The sequence below is a fragment of the Ylistrum balloti genome, unplaced genomic scaffold, assembly GCF_031769215.1.
Source record: "Ylistrum balloti isolate Yb309-2 unplaced genomic scaffold, AGI_CSIRO_Ybal_v1 Utg370076, whole genome shotgun sequence".
Classification (NCBI taxonomy): domain Eukaryota; kingdom Metazoa; phylum Mollusca; class Bivalvia; order Pectinida; family Pectinidae; genus Ylistrum; species Ylistrum balloti.
The window spans coordinates 1213100-1232314 of NW_026782115.1; the positions used below are offsets into that span (position 1 = coordinate 1213100).

At 34.7% G+C, this 19215-nt stretch overlaps 1 protein-coding gene across 1 annotated transcript in view; it reads right to left on the minus strand.

The window, feature by feature from the left end:
• Nucleotides 1-2719: 2719 nt before the first annotated feature.
• Nucleotides 2720-19215, minus strand: part of LOC132549725 (cation-independent mannose-6-phosphate receptor-like) — a 49711-nt gene continuing 33215 nt past the window's right edge. Inside the window, exons 27-42 of the mRNA XM_060213680.1 lie at nucleotides 18456-18662; nucleotides 17634-17783; nucleotides 17027-17212; nucleotides 15405-15612; nucleotides 14960-15036; nucleotides 14341-14498; nucleotides 13848-13993; nucleotides 12237-12381; nucleotides 11553-11618; nucleotides 11207-11281; nucleotides 10459-10613; nucleotides 9920-10020; nucleotides 8906-8991; nucleotides 8258-8401; nucleotides 7159-7222; nucleotides 2720-4407 (exon numbers count right to left, since the gene is read on the minus strand). Of these exons, the coding sequence (XP_060069663.1) occupies nucleotides 4246-4407; nucleotides 7159-7222; nucleotides 8258-8401; nucleotides 8906-8991; nucleotides 9920-10020; nucleotides 10459-10613; nucleotides 11207-11281; nucleotides 11553-11618; nucleotides 12237-12381; nucleotides 13848-13993; nucleotides 14341-14498; nucleotides 14960-15036; nucleotides 15405-15612; nucleotides 17027-17212; nucleotides 17634-17783; nucleotides 18456-18662 (2130 nt within the window). The 3' untranslated portion in view covers nucleotides 2720-4245. The remainder of the gene's footprint in view (nucleotides 4408-7158; nucleotides 7223-8257; nucleotides 8402-8905; nucleotides 8992-9919; nucleotides 10021-10458; nucleotides 10614-11206; nucleotides 11282-11552; nucleotides 11619-12236; nucleotides 12382-13847; nucleotides 13994-14340; nucleotides 14499-14959; nucleotides 15037-15404; nucleotides 15613-17026; nucleotides 17213-17633; nucleotides 17784-18455; nucleotides 18663-19215) is intronic.

The window sequence follows — 19215 nt, forward strand, 5'->3', positions numbered from 1 at the left end:
TTACCAGGGTGAAAAACATGCCAACGGAGTGTTACCAACACACAACACATCTAGAACACAAATATCAAGCAGACAAACCGCTAACTATTGCTACAACCAATAAGAATTGTGATTTTTTTCTACTCATAGATTAAACTTCTTTTCTAGTAAGCTATTTGTTCAGATGTACCAACGTTTATAGGTGTAATGTTTTGCAGAGAGATAACTCGCACATAATATATTGTAAATTAACCATTTAAGGTCATTTTAATGAGAAGACATGTTAGAAAAAAATAATTCAACCGATTAACCTTTGAGCACACTTTGGTCCAACAATACAATGACCAGTCATGATTTTCAATACCAAATGTTTTTAATGGTTACAGATCAATAATGGCACAGAAACGGTCAGCTGTCAAAATGACCATCTCAACAATTTGATTTCAGTCAGAGAACAATACAGAATGATGAAATATGTTAAATGGTTAATAGCGGTGAATGTGAAGTTTGTAACAGAAAAGCATGAAAATTTGGAAATATAGCATGATGTTGCCATAGAAACCAGTTTGTAGGCCAGCCCTGACACACAGATCTTATCACAAAAAAAAAGAAGCAAATTATCAAAGTAATTCTGTGATATATTAAGTAATAAGTAGGTATCGCAAGGATACTTGAATGAAATACCTGGTATAAAAGACAGGAGCAAATTATGTGAATGTTTAAAAAAAAAAAACCTGACAGCACCATTTCCTTGAAAACCAAAGCATTCTGGTTAATATTAAAACTAAACAAAAAAATGAAATACATTTTTTGTACACTGTTCAATATAGGTTCCATTTAACATGTGGAGAATCATTCCTTCTCTATACAGAATTTCTCCAACAAGTGTTATCGGGAACAAGATTGATCACTTCTATTCTGCTCATAATAATTCAACTGCAAGTTGAATTATTATGTTTGAGATATGCGAGGACAAACCAAAACAATCTTTTAATATATAAAATTCTATTTGAATAAACAATAAATACTAGTATTTACTAATGAATTAAAATCTCATTTGTATAACATCAGCACTAACAAAAACTTTGTACTAACTCAAAGTGATGTTCATTCAGAAACCAGTAATTCAAATTGAGGGTTTTCGAAAGCCGCTAAACTACAATTCCAGGCCTTTTTCTATAAAATCTCATGTGTTTACAGGGTACATAAAATCACAGACAACTGAAACTGATCTGAGGTTGAAGTTACATAGAAACAGTAAATGTTGTTTAGTAAGTAAATGATAAACAATCTCGCCACCCTTGTGACCTTGACATTGGTCTCAATTAGGGCTGATTTCTGTCCACCATAACCGTAAATTTGAAGAATGACAAAAGACACTGAGAACCAATAAACAGCTTATTAGTTTTCAATATCTTCTTGGATTTTGCTTGTAGTGAATTCATGCATACTGTGCTTAAAACTACTCGGTATTTGAAAATCTGCGATCTTTAGGTGTTTTTATATCAAAATTCAATCCATGAAACAGCACTTGATAATAGTACACATCATCTAAACACTGGTTATAAAACATACATATTATAAATAAAGTTTGGTTACTGACAAGCATTGTTGTCTATATACAATACAGCAATGCCTTATAAGGTATTAGTCTTTGGTTAAGTTCTACAGCTAAGAGTTGTCTTCCTAGAGGTCATAGAGGTCAACTTTCAATAATTGTTAATGAGTTAGTTAGATTGGTACAGTAATTTGAATTAAAAGCACAAAGGGAATGATTGATTTAGTAAGACAAACTAATACACAGCATATTTAAATAAACAGTGTACTTACTCTTAATGTTAATATTTTACTGTAAATCACTTTAATTTAAATGAATTTAATTTCCCAAAAGGGAAGTCACTGTCTTATTCGCGAATGCATGTACTAATGGGTATGCTTATAAACAACTGATTCTGTGTTGGTCATGTATCGATCAACTGCTGTTTGTGTATCACAAATATCGAGGATGAAGAAAAATAATTAAATAATAATAATATAAAAAAATGTCTGGAAATCCAATTTCACACATTCATAAGCAGGACATATCAAGCATCACCAAGGTGTATAATGATATAGTGTCACCCAGGTGTATAATGATATAACATCACCCAGGTGTATAATGATATAGTGTCACCCAGGTGTATAATGATATAATATCACCCAGGTGTATAATGATATAGTGTCACCCAGGTGTATAATGATATAACATCACCCAGGTGTATAATGATATAACATCACCCACCCAGGTGTATAATGATATAACATCACCCACCCAGGTGTATAATGATATAACATCACCCACCCTGGTGTATAATGATATAACATGACACAGGTGTATAATGATATAACCTCACCCACCCAGGTGTATAATGATATAGCGTCACCCACCCAGGTGTATAATGATATAACATCACCCAGGTGTATAATGATATAACATCACCCACCCTGGTGTATAATGATATAACATGACACAGGTGTATAATAATATAACATCACCCAGGTGTATAATGATATAGCGTCACCCACCCAGGTGTATAATGATATAACATCACCCATCCAGGTGTATAATGATATAGCATCACCCAGGTGTATAATGACATAACATCACCCAGGTGTATCATGATATAGCATCACCCAGGTGTATAATGATATAACATCACCCACCCAGGTGTATAATGATATAACATCACCCACCCAGGTGTATAATGATATAGCATCACCCAGGTGTATAATGACATAACATCACCCAGGTGTATCATGATATAGCATCACCCAGGTGTATAATGATATAACATCACCCACCCAGGTGTATAATGATATAACATCACCCAGGTGTATAATGATATAACATCACCCAGGTGTATAATGATATAACATCACCCAGGTGTATAATGATATAACATCACCCAGGTGTATAATGATATAACATCACCCACCCAGGTGTATAATATCAATGTATAAGTAGGTAGACTGATATATGGCAGTATGGAATGACGTCATCTTTCACAGAGATTAGTACCTAATGGCACAATGATCACATAGTATCTCATCAACACCAAACATATATAAATATATACTTTTTTTCTCATAACATGCAGTAAAATGAAAAATTTCACCTCATCAGATTTCGAATGTTCTATTGTCATTATTAAACATACAGAAACAAATTGGATGTACAATTTTAATTGCAGAATACCCAAAAATGATTTCAATCACCCGTAAAAAATATGAATAAAAAATCTTTAAGAGGTGAAATTTCCTTCTTACTGTAACAAACTGCATATATTTTCCTTTTTTCCTTCTATCTTTCATTTGTTTACCTTTAATCTCTCATTCTCAGATTCACCCAAAAAGTCCAGTACAGGTATACCAATCCCTCCATTTTTTACCAACTACCATAAATGATAAATAAAACCAACAAAATATACACCCACAAAGGACATAAAGTCTATATTCAGTCTTGGGCCACTTTTGTGTAACCAAGTTGAAATACACCGATAACTGAGGTAACCAGGTCTAATAAACAGATCTCTAATTTACATAATTTTAATAAATATCTAAAAGTTCATATATATATATTTTGTTGGTGTTTTAAATTTCAGGTAATTTTCTAAGATACATAAATTTTGAATTGTTTATATAGATTTACAAGCAAGAGCCACACAATTTTTGGACTGGGCCTATCAAACTACACAAGTGGAAAAGAATGTTAGAACTGCCTTGTCCAAACCTAGGCCGTCACTTTGTACTTGTCTTAGTTTCAACTGGATATACAAAAGGAGCCTAAGTTATCTTGGAGGGAAACTATGAGTATGGGTCAAAGAACTGATAAGCTATTCAAACCCTATCAGGATAATGACACATAATCATTTTATTTCTTCCACATAAGCTACGTGTTGTTAAGTATAACATCTGTGACATTGAAACATGTCAGTTAAGACCCTTGAATCCTTATACTAGGCATATGGTTTTCAAGGCAAATTTCTCTGTAAAATTGGCTAATATAGCTAGTACTTCGAGTACTTTCTGTAAAATAAAAATCACAGAGACTCAGTGTGTTATTTTAGCCGTACAGAAAGTGATCAGCATGGCCACATCACACAGAAACAACATTTTAGGCATTTGACAGCTGATCACAACATCGTTCTAACTTCTGTATGACTGTATCACATCAGAGAGGGATTGCCTCTCTATACTCTATCACAGAAAGTCTAACATTGTTCAGGTTCACTCTAGAAGGTCTACATCGCTGTCGTCATGGTAACTTTCTACTCTTGTCTCCCGCTCGGTTGAAATCGCATTCACTTCTGTCGGTTCGTCTGGCTCCGCTGTATTGTTAGCTGCTCCTAAAATGTCTTCGTCATCTTCATTCCCAATGGCATCTGGCAACTGAAGACAGATGATTTGACAAGATTATTATAATATTAATGGAACATGTCCGAGATATCTGTCAAAACGCCTGTAAAAAACAAATGTCAATGAACGAATTTGAAACTCATAGTTTGAGTTTGAGGAACAAACCTATACACTATAGAATATAATTTTTCTAGGAAAGAGGATTTAGGAACCTCGTTTTAATATTAGTTCCAGAATTTAAGCCTGAATGTTGTAGAATTAGTATTGTGCACACTTTTCTGCACACATAGTTTGAGTGAATCTCAAAGTGATCATCCATGCGATTGTCAACATGGTCATCAAAGATTTTCTTATCAGCCATTGGTCAGCAAAGATAGTCTTATCACACAAGTCTTGCTCTAGAATATCTGTACTCTGTATGGTGTATTATGTATACATCTTTCTGTACCCTGTAGTCTTATCACACAAGTCTTACCATTGAGTATCTGTACTCTGTATGGAGTAGTTTACATCTTACTGTATACCTAACATCTTACCATGGAGTATCTGTACTCTGTATGGAGTAGTTTACATCTTACTGTATACCTAACATCTTACCATGGAGTATCTATTCTCTGTATGGAGTAGTTTACATCTTACTGTATACCTAACATCTTACCAGTATCTGTACTCTGTATGGAGTAGTTTACATCTTACTGTATACCTAACATCTTACTGTATACCTAACATCTTACTATATACCTAACATCTTACCATTGAGTATCTGTACTCTGTATGGAGTAGTTTACATCTTACTGTATACCTAACATCTTATTGTATACCTAACATCTTACTATATACCTAACATCTTACCATTGAGTATCTATACTCTGTATGGAGTAGTTTACATCTTACTGTATACCTAACATCTTACCCTAGACTATCTGTACTCTGTATGGAGTAGTTTACATCTTACTGTATACCTAACATCTTACCATTGAGTATCTGTACTCTGTATGGAGTAGTTTACATCTTACTGTATACCTAACATCTTACCATTGAGTATCTATTCTCTGTATGGTGTAGTTTACATCTTACTGTATACCTAACATCTTACCATTGAGTATCTGTACTCTGTATGGAGTAGTTTACATCTTACTGTATACCTAACATCTTACTATATACCTAACATCTTACCATTGAGTATCTGTACTCTGTATGGAGTAGTTTACATCTTACTGTATACCTAACATCTTATTGTATACCTAACATCTTACTATATACCTAACATCTTACCATTGAGTATCTGTACTCTGTATGGAGTAGTTTACATCTTACTGTATACCTAACATCTTACTGTATACCTAACATCTTACTATATACCTAACATCTTACCCTAGAGTATCTGTACTCTGTATGGAGTAGTTTACATCTTACTGTATACCTAACATCTTACCCTATAGTATCTGTACTCTGTATGGAGTAGTTTACATCTTACTGTATACCTAACATCTTACCCTAGAGTATCTGTACTCTGTATGGAGTAGTCTACATCTTACTGTATACCTATCATCTTACCCTAGAGTATCTGTACTCTGTATGGAGTAGTCTACATCTTACTGTATACCTATCATCTTACCCTAGAGTATCTGTACTCTGTATGGAGTAGTCTACATCTTACTGTATACCTATCATCTTACTATATACCTAACATCTTACCATTGAGTATCTGTACTCTGTATGGAGTAGTTTACATCTTACTGTATACCTAACATCTTACTGTATACCTAACATCTTACTATATACCTAACATCTTACCATTGAGTATCTGTACTCTGTATGGTGTAGTTTACATCTTACTGTATACCTAACATCTTACTGTATACCTAACATCTTACTATATACCTAACATCTTACCCTAGAGTATCTGTACTCTGTATGGAGTAGTCTACATCTTACTGTATACCTATCATCTTACCCTAGAGTATCTGTACTCTGTATGGAGTAGTCTACATCTTACTGTATACCTAACATCTTACTGTATACCTAACATCTTACCATGGAGTATCTGTACTCTGTATGGAGTAGTTTACATCTTACTGTATACCTAACATCTTACCATTGAGTATCTGTACTCTGTATGGAGTAGTCTACATCTTACTGTATACCTAACATCTTACCATGGAGTATCTATTCTCTGTATGGTGTAGTTTACATCTTACTGTATACCTAACATCTTACCCTAGAGTATCTGTACTCTGTATGGAGTAGTCTACATCTTACTGTATACCTAACATCTTACCATGGAGTATCTGTACTCTGTATGGAGTAGTTTACATCTTACTGTATACCTAACATCTTACCATTGAGTATCTGTACTCTGTATGGAGTAGTTTACATCTTACTGTATACCTAACATCTTACCATGGAGTATCTATTCTCTGTATGGTGTAGTTTACATCTTACTGTATACCTAACATCTTACTGTATACCTAACATCTTACTGTATACCTAACATCTTACCATTGAGTATCTGTACTCTGTATGGAGTAGTTTACATCTTACTATATACCTAACATCTTACCCTAGAGTATCTATTCTCTGTATGGAGTAGTTTACATCTTACTGTATACCTAACATCTTACCATTGAGTATCTGTACTCTGTATGGAGTAGTCTACATCTTACTGTATACCTAACATCTTACTCTAGGATATCTGTACTCTGTATGGAGTAGTCTACATCTTACTGTATACCTAACATCTTACTGTATACCTAACATCTTACTATATACCTAACATCTTACCATTGAGTATCTGTACTCTGTATCTTTCTTCACTACAGAGCGTAATCGTTGTAGACAGGAGTCCCTGTAAAACAAGAATATATACATGTATATATGAATGATCACATCAAAATTCCCGTTTCAAAAATTCTATAATGTTAGTATACAATTTGTCAAGCTCAAAAGCAGTCCAGTAAATGATATCTCTCCTGATAATACTGTATCGATATTCGATTTGTCTTTGGCACTTAAACAAACGATATACCCTCGATCCTGGAGGTGATACATAACAGATTAAACCGAAGCAGTAAAATGAATATCGTTTTTGAATGTAGGTTGTTTACCTGTCCCACCGATGAGTAAACGTTTAGATATACAAAATGAAGCACAGGTGCATTGATGGTGTGTTGTTTGTGGAACTGAAATGGTATGATGTTTTGGATTTTGAATAAGTTATTGTGCTATCAAACTTTGATTCAAGGATAATGTCTTCCAAAATGATTTGAGGGACCAGTTATAGCTTAGTCAGAGTGTTGGCCTCAAATGAACCATAGGTGAAGATCCGTGGTGCATGGTTCAATTCTCCCTCCCAGTGGTTTGTGTTTCATAGCATGATGTCATTGTTGTCATGGTTATGTCTTGTCTTGGCCAAGACACTTGACCCTAATTGCTCTGGATGACATGCTATAGACCTTTTTACATGTTGTTTTGCTAAAAGGAGACCCCTATACCTTAAAAATCCTGGCTGTTCACGAGGCAATACACAAACAAATCCAAAATAATTTGTTTCAGTTTCTAGCCACGAAAGACTCCTTCTTTGTGACAGCCTTTGTGTGGTTATGCTATGCATCATTTTTCCACTCACAAACAATATTATGACGGAGAAGAAGATTTTCTGTATGTCATTTAGAGCTATTCATCTGTTGGAAGGTGTGTTATATAATGACCACTGCAAGATATGGAAAATTCACATTTTTCCTTTTCTTTGGCACCCATTATGTAAAGCATTGCTTTCTTTTTTGTGTAAACCTTCTGAGAAGTAGACGTCTTACAGGATAACCCATAACAGACCACCCTCCACACACAAACTGTATTCTCACTGGTGGATGCCTGGTCTTACCTGCGTTCCTTCCTGTGAAATACAATGAGAAGCACACACACAAGGATGGCTACTACAAACACTGCCATCACCGTGCCTATCGTCTTCCCCTTATTAACAACTGCTGCTGCTGTTTTGGCCCTGTCTGTGGGCGGAACAATTTCTCTGAGAACACAGAAAAAAAACAAACAAAATTAATTTCATCTTCAAAGAATAGAATAGGAAAAACAATATCAAATGTCTGTTAGTGATGATTGCCACTATTCTCATGCACTTCGTTAATGATTTTCTAAAAATAGTATTGATGACCTTGAACTTTATATTTGAACCTAAAACTTAAGATTTACTCAATATGATTCTAGTACTCTCAAAATCTCCACTGAAATAAAATCTCCTCAAAATTTATAACATAATCCAAGCGATTGATAGGAATCTCTTGGGTCACTCAAAAATCAGATTTATAACTTTATTGGAGTGCTGACTGGTTTTGTGAGTAGTATGTACCTACTATCGACCTCTTCAGGATTGGAGCAGCCCATTGTACTGACAAAGGTGTGACTCTATTGCTATTTTGATTGGTCTTTAGGCAGGTATAACATCTTACATAGAAACAAGAAAGTAAATTAACTCCTACAAAGAGAGTAAAGCACCTGTATTTAATATACTCACACTTTAGGATGTAAACAGGCGACAGGATTTTCCCACAGGAACAGGTGGACACAGTCTTTAGATCGTGACAAAAGTATTGGTGCATTCTGAAGATTTGAGATTCAAGATTTTAATTACTAACATGTAACCCGGAAAAATTTACATTCATGCCCTCACTTAGCGAGGCAAAAATAATCAATATTATTTAAAGATTAAGAAACTCCCTTCTGGTACACCAAAAGAAAACAAAAATTCAGTTCAATTGCTCTCATGTTTTTACGGGAAATTGAACAATTCTTACATTGTTCAATTATTGTGTTGTTATATTTCTTAGTCAATAATAGATACAAGAGTTCCTCGGAACTATATGTGTCGCCTGCATAAAGTGTCACAGTCACCCAGAAATTGAACTGGATGTGCAACGATCAACCATAAAGTTGGAATACCAAATTTCATTTTGATAACTCAAAGCATAAGCCAAAAAAAGTCCGGAAAACAATACTCCCAGGAAATTTTCTAAGTTGAAAGGGGCATAACTCTGCTAAAAAGGGTCACAGACAGCCAGGAATCAAACTTATTCTGTACCCTTGCAACAAGAAGCCATATACCAAATTTCATTTTGATAACTCAAAACATAAGCCAAAAAAGTCTGGAAAACAATATAAGTGATCCCTTAGTGTCCGCCAGCTCTGCAGGCGACACAAAACCTACAGATACAGATTGGGACGATTGGCTGTTTTGGATGTATCAAGGTCAAGGACTTACAGCATGTGGAAAAAGTTTTACAGAAAAATGTCATTGTACAAAACATCTGATGAATACTGATACACATACTTAAGTCTATGAAAAAGGGAAAGCTGTGTATTTCAGACCATATCGGATATCTCACATAACTTCAAAACTACACATTAATGCTGTCATTTTACAAATTCTGTACATTTTTGTTAGTTGTAAAGACAGCCATCCACTCATTGTCACAGTATCCAAATACCTTGATGAGGACAGGTGAACAAGGACGACCAATGTAGGGCTTACCGGGCTATCATTACAGTGAAATGTAATTATGGCCTTGACTTTTTTCTTCCTGTCCGTAGCACAGATTTGATCAGACTCATACTCAGCTTCCAGGATACCATCTGTAGGAAAAAGAAATTAAGATTTACATATACTGTTGCTCTGTTTGGATTTCAACAAGCTCTTTCCCAAACTTTTTTTCAATAAAAGCAAATGACCTTTTTTATTCAATTAGAAATTCTACTGATCCTGTACCTAATTAAATGACCTGTCTATTTGAATCTCTCCAACCAAGCATCATCATTTGTACTTGTTCTCAATATAACCCATCTTGGCTATGTTTTACGCAAATTTTCTGTACTTTTCACTTACACAACCTATAGGTCTTTTATGTATTTACAAGGATTAAAATAATATGTTTAATGTCCAAAATGAGCTCTTTCCAGTTTATCATGAGCTCTTTTCTGTCTAACAATAAGCCTTCTAGATTACTTGAGAGCTTTTTAAGATTATTAATACTACATCCTATCTAAAATGCATGTCTCTACAAATTACCATACCTTCAAAAGAATATTTCCTCTTTGAATATGCCCCAATACTTTGTGCTGTGGATGTGGTGTCATGGAGGCATACAACAGAATCTGTACACGTGCCAGCTGTGCCGGAGAGGTCAAGGTCATAGTAACTAGTATCACTAATAGTTATTTTAGATGACCTGAAACACATAATGTATGTATAAGAGCACACCTTCATCTTTTTTTTTTGTTTCGACCTACTTCTTCATGTTTTGTAATCTCTGACTTGAAACCATGATATTCCAGTAACAACAAATCATGGATTCCATGTTCATTTTAACTTTCTTTTAAAACTAATACTAATCTACATTAAAATCATATAAAAGTTGTAATCCCAAGATCTAGACATTGTAAAACTTACAGTAAATCCACTACTAAGTCTAAATAACAGCGAATGTAAACAGAACATCTTCTTACTGAAGCAGAAGATTCTGTTTCAGTACTTAATCTGATTTGGAGCATGAGCTTGTGACGAGTCCTTCTCCAGGCTGTTATAAATTGTATGTACCTGGTCATTCGTAAACATTGTATAATGGCCAACATACATCAATTTTTCTGTAATATGGCCTTAAAAACATTGTACATGTGGCATTTTACTCTAGAATTACTTACCAATAACATTTTGATAAAAAGATTTTATAATCCCTTTGTTTTTTTATACCCTGTTCACTCGTGATCCTAACCTGATGTATCAAAGTTAAAGTAGGTCACATGGTGTCTTCAACAGACTTACCCAAGTTTATTGAGGTAGATAGCGCTGCCAGTTTCTGGGTCGGTCACCACACCATCCTTGTCTTTCACTGTTTGACTGAAATGTGTATCAATAACTTTATTTTAAAAATTCAACAAACAAAGTTTTTAAACACATTTTTATTGTTTTTCTTAAACTGTCACAATTATGAACAAACAAAGATCAGATATGAAACACTCATAGTGATAAATATGAAGTTTTACTTTTGTTACTTCTATAATAGCTATTTCAGCTTCAAAAAGTCTTTCAAAAAGCACTGGAACCACCTATGAACTGACCATGAAATGGATGAATAAGACATACAGTTCTGGCAACACTGATAACCTACCTAATGAGGCTGCAGGCGACCTTTGACTTCCAGTGAAACTCAAACACACAATCATCTCGATTTTCCCTAAACAGATATCCAGCAAACGATTCGTCAATTTATGTACCATAATATAACAACAACACCAACAATTCAACAATCCTCCAATGTGTTTTCCAATTTAGAAATGATAATTTATTCTTATAGATACAAATATTCTAATTCTTGGGTACATATATCACCAAAGAAAAATACTAAAAATATTTGTGAAGTTCTTCATGCCATGAATAATACAAACAAAATGCATTAATTCTATTTTCCTTTACTTTATAAATGTTTGTGTTTGCCCTAACTGTAAACCATAAATTTTTTTGGGGTATAAAGTTGGTGGTGTCAAAATTTTTTGACCATTTTGAAGGCATTTGATTCCAAAGTTAAACAGAACTTTTAAAAAGAAATCTGTTATAATTTGTCCCATATTTTTTTTATTTGCGGCCATATGAATTTGTGGGTTAAGAGTAACCGTATATGAAAATAAAACAACACAAAAAATAATGATTTTAAAAGTGCAGTGTATTAAATGACCGACAATTTTTTTTTTGACCATAGGTCAAAGCTTTAGTTATACATACATTATTATCTAAGAAATTCTCTTCCAATAATCACAGTTTAAACATTAATTTAATAAAATATGAATAAACAGACCTTTCAACGAATACAGGGCCTCCAACGGTATTTCCACATGTAAACATGATCAAAGTTTGGGCATGTAAGTTGTCACTTCGTCGCTTTGTGTTAGAACAAGCTGTATCGCCTTGAAAGTACTGTAGTTTAAGTGTCTTTCCATCAGCTTCAATCAAATCATACAAAGGACAAGTTTTAGGCATGCAATAAAATTTGTAAAACTAGTATGTGATTGCAATATGTACAATATATTATTGGTACACACATACAACTTTATATCAACATGCTGTACGGCAATCTTTGACTATCAAATATACCACAGTATCAATATCTTATAAATGTGTTTGTACTGACATATAGCCTTATAACCTGTCCTGAATCATCTAAGGTGAGTTTCCATGCATCCAATACCCCATCTGTCTATAATGTCATGGTTATGTTTCAATGTACTGACAGCTCCTTGTCTGTCCATGTGTCCTACACTTTCTATGAAGAGCTTTCATCTAATGACAGCCCCTTGTCTGTCCATGTGTCCTACACTTTCATCTAATGACAGCTCCTTGTCTGTCTATGTGTCCTACACTATCTATGATGAGCTTTCATCTAATGACAGCTCCTTGTCTGTCCTGTCTTAAACTGTCTATGGTGAGTTTCAATGTAATGACATCACCTTGTCTGTCCTGTCTTAAACTGTCTATGGTGAGTTTCAATGTACTGACAGCCCCTTGTCTGTCCATGTGTCCTACACCATCTATGATGAGCTTACATCTAATGACAGCCCCTTGTCTGTCCATGTGTCCTACACCATCTATGATGAGCATTCATCTAACGACAGCCCCTTGTCTGTCTATGTGTCCTACACTATCTATGATGAGCTTTCATCTAATGACAGCTCCTTGTCTGTCCTGTCTTACACTGTCTGTGGTGAGTTTCGATGTAATGACAGCACTTTGTCTGTCCTGTCTTAAACTGTCTATGGTGAGTTTCAATGTAACGACAGCACCTTGTCTGTCCTGTCTTAAACTGTCTAAGGTGAGTTTCAATGTAATGACAGCACCTTGTCTGTCCTGTCTTAAACTGTCTATGGTGAGTTTCAATGTAACGACAGCTCCTTGTCTGTCCTGTCTTACACTATCTATGGTGAGTTTCAATGTAATGACAGCACATTGTCTGTCCTGTCTTAAACTGTCTAAGGTGAGTTTCAATGTAACGACAGCACCTTGTCTGTCCTGTCTTACACTGTCTATGGTGAGTTTCAATGTAATGACAGCACATTGTCTGTCCTGTCTTACACTGTCTATGGTGAGTTTCAATGTAATGACAGCACATTGTCTGTCCTTCTGTCTTTCAATGTCTATGGTGAGTTTCAATGTAATGACAGCACCTTGTCTGTCCTGTCTTACACTGTCTATGGTGAGTTTCAATGTAATGACAACACATTGTCTGTCCTTCTGTCTTTCAAAGTCTATGGTGAGTTTCAATGTAATGACAGCACATTGTCTGTTCTTCTGTCTTTCAATGTCTATGGTCATTTTCTATGTATTCTTAGTTCCTTTCTTTACCTATTTCTGTCAAACTGTCCATGGCTACTGATAATTCATTTGTCTGTCCATCTGTCTTACATATACTTACTGCCCATAGTGAGTTTTTGTGTGCTGATAAGTCCTAGCCTGTCTACCAGTCCACTTGCAGTTTTGCGCCAGGCAGCTACCATGTGTGGACAATCCTCAGAGTCTGTTGGGCCATTAGTTACTGACTGACATATATTGATCCAGTATCTGTTGTCAGACAATTCTCACACATTTAATAAAAGTATCATAATTCCACTACAATTTCAATCAGGAAGTGAAACCTTATCTCTTTTATTCTCCTTTTTCCTTTTAAATTCTGAAGACATGATAGAGAGTAAATGTGTTATCTGTGGCCACAATCGATTGTTATTCAGTAGTAGCTATTACATACAAATTCTTGGCATTTATATTGCAGATGCAGTTGACACCTAAATCTTGTAAAACATTCTAACATCAAATTTAGTTTTTAATGGTAACCTTAACCTCATCTTTAAGTAACCTTGACCTTATCTGTTAGTAACCATGACCTCTCATGTTGGTTACTAAGGCCTCACCTGTTGCCCTTGGTATCTGTGAGATTCCATCCTCCAGTTTCACTGGACAGCATATTAAGATCAAAGCTTTGATAATTGAAACCAAGAGAGCAGGCATCAGCCACTTTTGGACACACCACACATGTCCGCCAGTAAAACAGAGCCTGACATTGACCAGCCTACAAAGAGATAATGTAATGTATATATTATATAGAGTTTTCTGAAACACAAATCATGTTCAATACTGACTGTATGTTATGTAAGTAGGACTATCTCAAGCCTGTGAAATATACCTCCCCACTACACAAACAATTTTGTTCTCCATTTTTTGTTTTTTTTTTCAAAAATCATATCGCATCAAAAATAAAAGAGAGGTTGATTTATTTTACTGGATGACAAAGTACTTACTTGTACTGCTTGAAGACAAATTGCAAAGTGGTAATAATTGAAAATAGTACCAGGTTAATGACATTAAGAGTTGCTTCTGTTGTTTTTTGGTCATAGGTGTACTTTGATTGGATGACTTAGTACTTAAGTAGGTGTACTTTGATTGGATGACTTAGTACTTATGTATGTGTACTCTAGTTAGACGATTTAGTACATACATAGGTGTGCTTTAGTTGGATGATTAATTACTTACATAAGTGTACCTTGGTTGACCAACCACCCCAGACGTTTCACAGTCAAAAGTGATTACACTCTCTCTTTTCCTTATTCCTGGTAAGAAACAAAACAATTGTCAGTAGTGAAATTTAAGAAAAATAAATCTGAATCTCTCATCTTTACTTACTTCAAATAATTTTAATCTTCACAATTCAAACTGTTTGCAAAGAACTGATGCACTACAAAATGTTTTTTGCAGATATTTAAGCCTCCGAACAACCAATTCGAAACATTTCCTTTCACAAAAGGCTACATCATTTCAGTGAAGCATTAAAAGATAGGCTTGATGGAAATCTAATTCCAGTATATCCTATCTAAGTATGTTGTGCGATAAGGAAATGAAAAATTTGTCTTTACTGTACATATGGAATATTAATGATTTAGTCATATTTTTCTTTATGATCGGCTAAACAGATACCTACCATCACATGTATCTCCCTGTGTATATGTCAGCTGTATGACTTTGCCAGTCTTCGTGACTGTTCTGTGAGTAACACTGCCAAAGGAGACCCCTCTTGAACTAGAATCTGAATTGTTGGTACGACAGACACCTGCTGTTTCACATCCAGGTGTGACTGTCTGCACTTTCTCACAGATGTTGAGATAGTACTTGTAACCTTTTGCCACCATCTATTAAAAAGAAAAGAAAATAGTAAAATACTTATAACCCATCAATAGAAATAAGACTTATAGATTAATTAAAGTCATCCATGTGTGCAAATTACTTCAAACTTAAATCTGCAAGATATTCAACTCACTTTGTTCAACAAACAAAATTTTGAACATTTGATAATGTGAAATTTAAGCTTTTCTTGAGTGTGAAAATATACAAGCCCTTCAAAACATAGACGATAAAAGTCTGAATCTTTGAAACTTGTTTTAACCTAAAATTAATAAGTTTCCTTTTGTGAAATTAAAGTTGAAGTTTGCTGCTCCATGTGGAACTAATGTTTGAACTTATAAATTGTAAATTACTCTTACAAAAAAAGTTTAAACACTAACAGCACTAATACTCATATATAGCAATTACTCTTTTCCTAGTGATCTGAAGTTTGACTATGTAAAGTAAGATTCCTCGTTATTTAGTACACAGAAACTCTAAAACTGCATTTTTGACAGACTTAACCCCTCCCCCTCCTCCACACACAAAAAAAACACCTTATAGCTTAAATGAGATCATAAATAAAGAAAATTAACTGAAGGAGGCCACGGTGATTACTACCAGGCAGAATTCAAATGTCATGTGTGAGCCCAAAATACAATTATCAAAAGTAGCAAGCAAGAAAATTGAGCATATTTCAGTTAACCGAGTGTTGGTCCAGCTGTTGAACAATACTGCTATTAGGAGGAATTCAATACAGTCATATCAACATTGACGTTTTGATCCAACACAAAGTTTCTGTGGGTTTGCACTTTGTAATCTACTTTACCAGGGTTAGCAAGTACGTAACCTAGACTGCCATATACATGTATTACTACACAGTAGTGCACAAATGTATACTTAATTTGTAAATGTTACTCTGCATAATTACACAATTGTATTCAGTGTGAATTTGTATTAGGCTTGTGTTAGGAAATCTTGTGTGGCGTGCCTTACTGTGGGAGGAAACCAAAGTCCCCGAGGAAAACCCACATGGTGGGGCAGGTGACCTCATATTTTCCCCCATCCATTCTGGGAATCGAACCCCGCAGAGCTAGTTGACAGGTAGTGTTTTACCACCCGACAATCATATTGCTCTTTACAATTGCATTTGGTAGGAATTTGTAGTAGACTTGTATTAGTGACCCATGAATATGAAATATTATTCTACACAAGTAGAAGGTTGTATTCATAATGAATTTGTAGAAAATTTGCTTTAGTAAACCTTGACTGCAAAATATTACTCAACACAAGTACACAACTGTATTTGGTTTGGATTTGTAGCAGACTTACGGTAACAAACCTTGAACACAAAATAATACTGTACACAAGTAGAAATATGTATTGATTTGTAGCAGATTTAAATGTTAACAGTAATCACTGTCCTACATCCCCTCTACCTACTGGTTCAGCTTTCTGTTGTGTCTTGAAGTAAGTGAGGTTATACACGTTGCCAGTTTGTGGATCCCTGTAAGAACAGTCCTGATTAAGTTCTGGCTGTAGACTGGTGTCGTCACGGCTACAAACCACAGATGTATCCCACACAAATACATACTGGCAGTCCGATATTTCCTGTAGCACCAGGCCAGACTGAAATGAAAAACAAAAAGTGGATCACTTAAACATTGTTTGGATTTTTTAAAACAATGATATAAAATATTAAGGTCAAATAATTTCTCCATAAAAAGGAAGTAAATCTCTCTTATTAATACTATTTATGGGAAGATCTATAGATTTATGAAAAAAACACATTTTAATGTTTGTCATGGCTATCACATACATGTATTTTAATATAAACTCAGTAAGATTTCATTGACAAAGATAGAACAGTCAAATGTCACAGATAACATGTTCACCTATAACATTTTTTGCCATCTGTGGTCAGAATATTACAACAAAATAATAGAGATGTATAAAGCTTACAGATATTTTGAAATGAAATGATCGATTCAAGGGAAGTAACTCACATCTGATTACATGACTAGAATACAATTCAATACCGTTTACTTACTCTAGACACTCCTGGGTTACACACAAACACAATCTTAGTTGACATATTTTTGGCAGGGTTTGTGGAGCATACATCTCCTCCACTATATAGCAAAGTCACTTTTCCTGTTGACTTCTCTATCATTGGGGGACCAGTTACTTTCCCCAAACTCTGAAGCCCAGACAAATTTCATTGTTATTAAATGTAGTTTCAGAACTTTAAATTATGACACAAAAACTTATAATTGGATTTCAATTGAAAGTGTAGGTGGTTGAAGCTTTACAAAGATTACTGAGAGTCCCTATGCAACAAATACAATACTGGTATTACAAATTTTTACTAAACTTCAAATCTGTATATTCTGTTGGATCTAGAGTGATCTCAACATATTTTGGAAGAGAAGTGAATACAGACTGTGTGTATAGATTTCAGTTACAAATACCACCACAGGAAGCTTAGTGAAAAGCTATACACATTTACGCCACCTCTGAATGATCTAAATGAAAGCTGCCACTGTGAAATTGGTATGGATCTCTGGTCCACTAAACATGACTGGTTTAAAGGAGAGATTGTGATTGGTGTCTGTTACTATTGTCCACTAACATGATTGACCTGGATAATAGCTGCCACTGTGAATGGCATCTGAAGTGTTGTTCAGAAAATGTGATGGATTTAAATGAGAGTTCCTCTATCTATATATTTTTTGTTTGACTGGTGATTCTGATCATTGTTGTTTTTAAGCTTATAATTAATTTTAATGTCTTTCATATGAAGTCATGAAATAAAGCTAAAAATCATCAATACTGTTACATATTGTCCATTGTATGGGCCTATCAGTAATACCTTTGGTCGTCCACCAGACTGTAACATACAAGCACTGGCCTGCGGGGGACAGAGCGTATTGTAGATTGGATTCAATGGCCGGCAGATGTTAATGTAATATGAGCTGTTTTTCCCATTTGTTGCGGACAGAGAAAAATAATGTCCAACTGGCTTGACTAGAGGTGAAAGGTCAATTGTTCTATTGCCAGCATCAACGGAACATTTCACCTGAAAAATAAAGATCAATTTGATTAGATTTATTCAAAAGTTCATTAATATCGTCTTACCAGCAGGATATCAGAGAAGTTGAATATAAGGTGCAAAGGTGATGTTAGGTTGCCTTTAATATTACTACAAGTGAATATTACATGTCAACTTTAATTCTACTTTAAATTTTCAAGTCAACAGTGTTGAATGGCTAATAAAATAAAATGGGTCACCTCTTAAGTCCACTAAAAATGACTCAATTCCAATCTGGAGTCAGCTCAAATGAGTCTAATTTAGATGACTTAATTCCTCGCTTTGGTCATATAAGTATTTTTAACTTCCAATGACTTGTTACCAAGTTTTAATCAGCTCAAATAATTAACTCAACTTCAAATGCTCAATGCCTATCTTCAGTCAGCTCAAATAAGTCAACACCCTCCCTTCTGTAAAATCAGCTTCAATTTTGAAGTAACTGAACACCTCCTTACCTTAAACTTATACCATAAAACACCACTAGTTCCAATAGGAGATATTTCAGTTAAAAGTGTATGTCAAGGTTTCCTGATTCTAATTG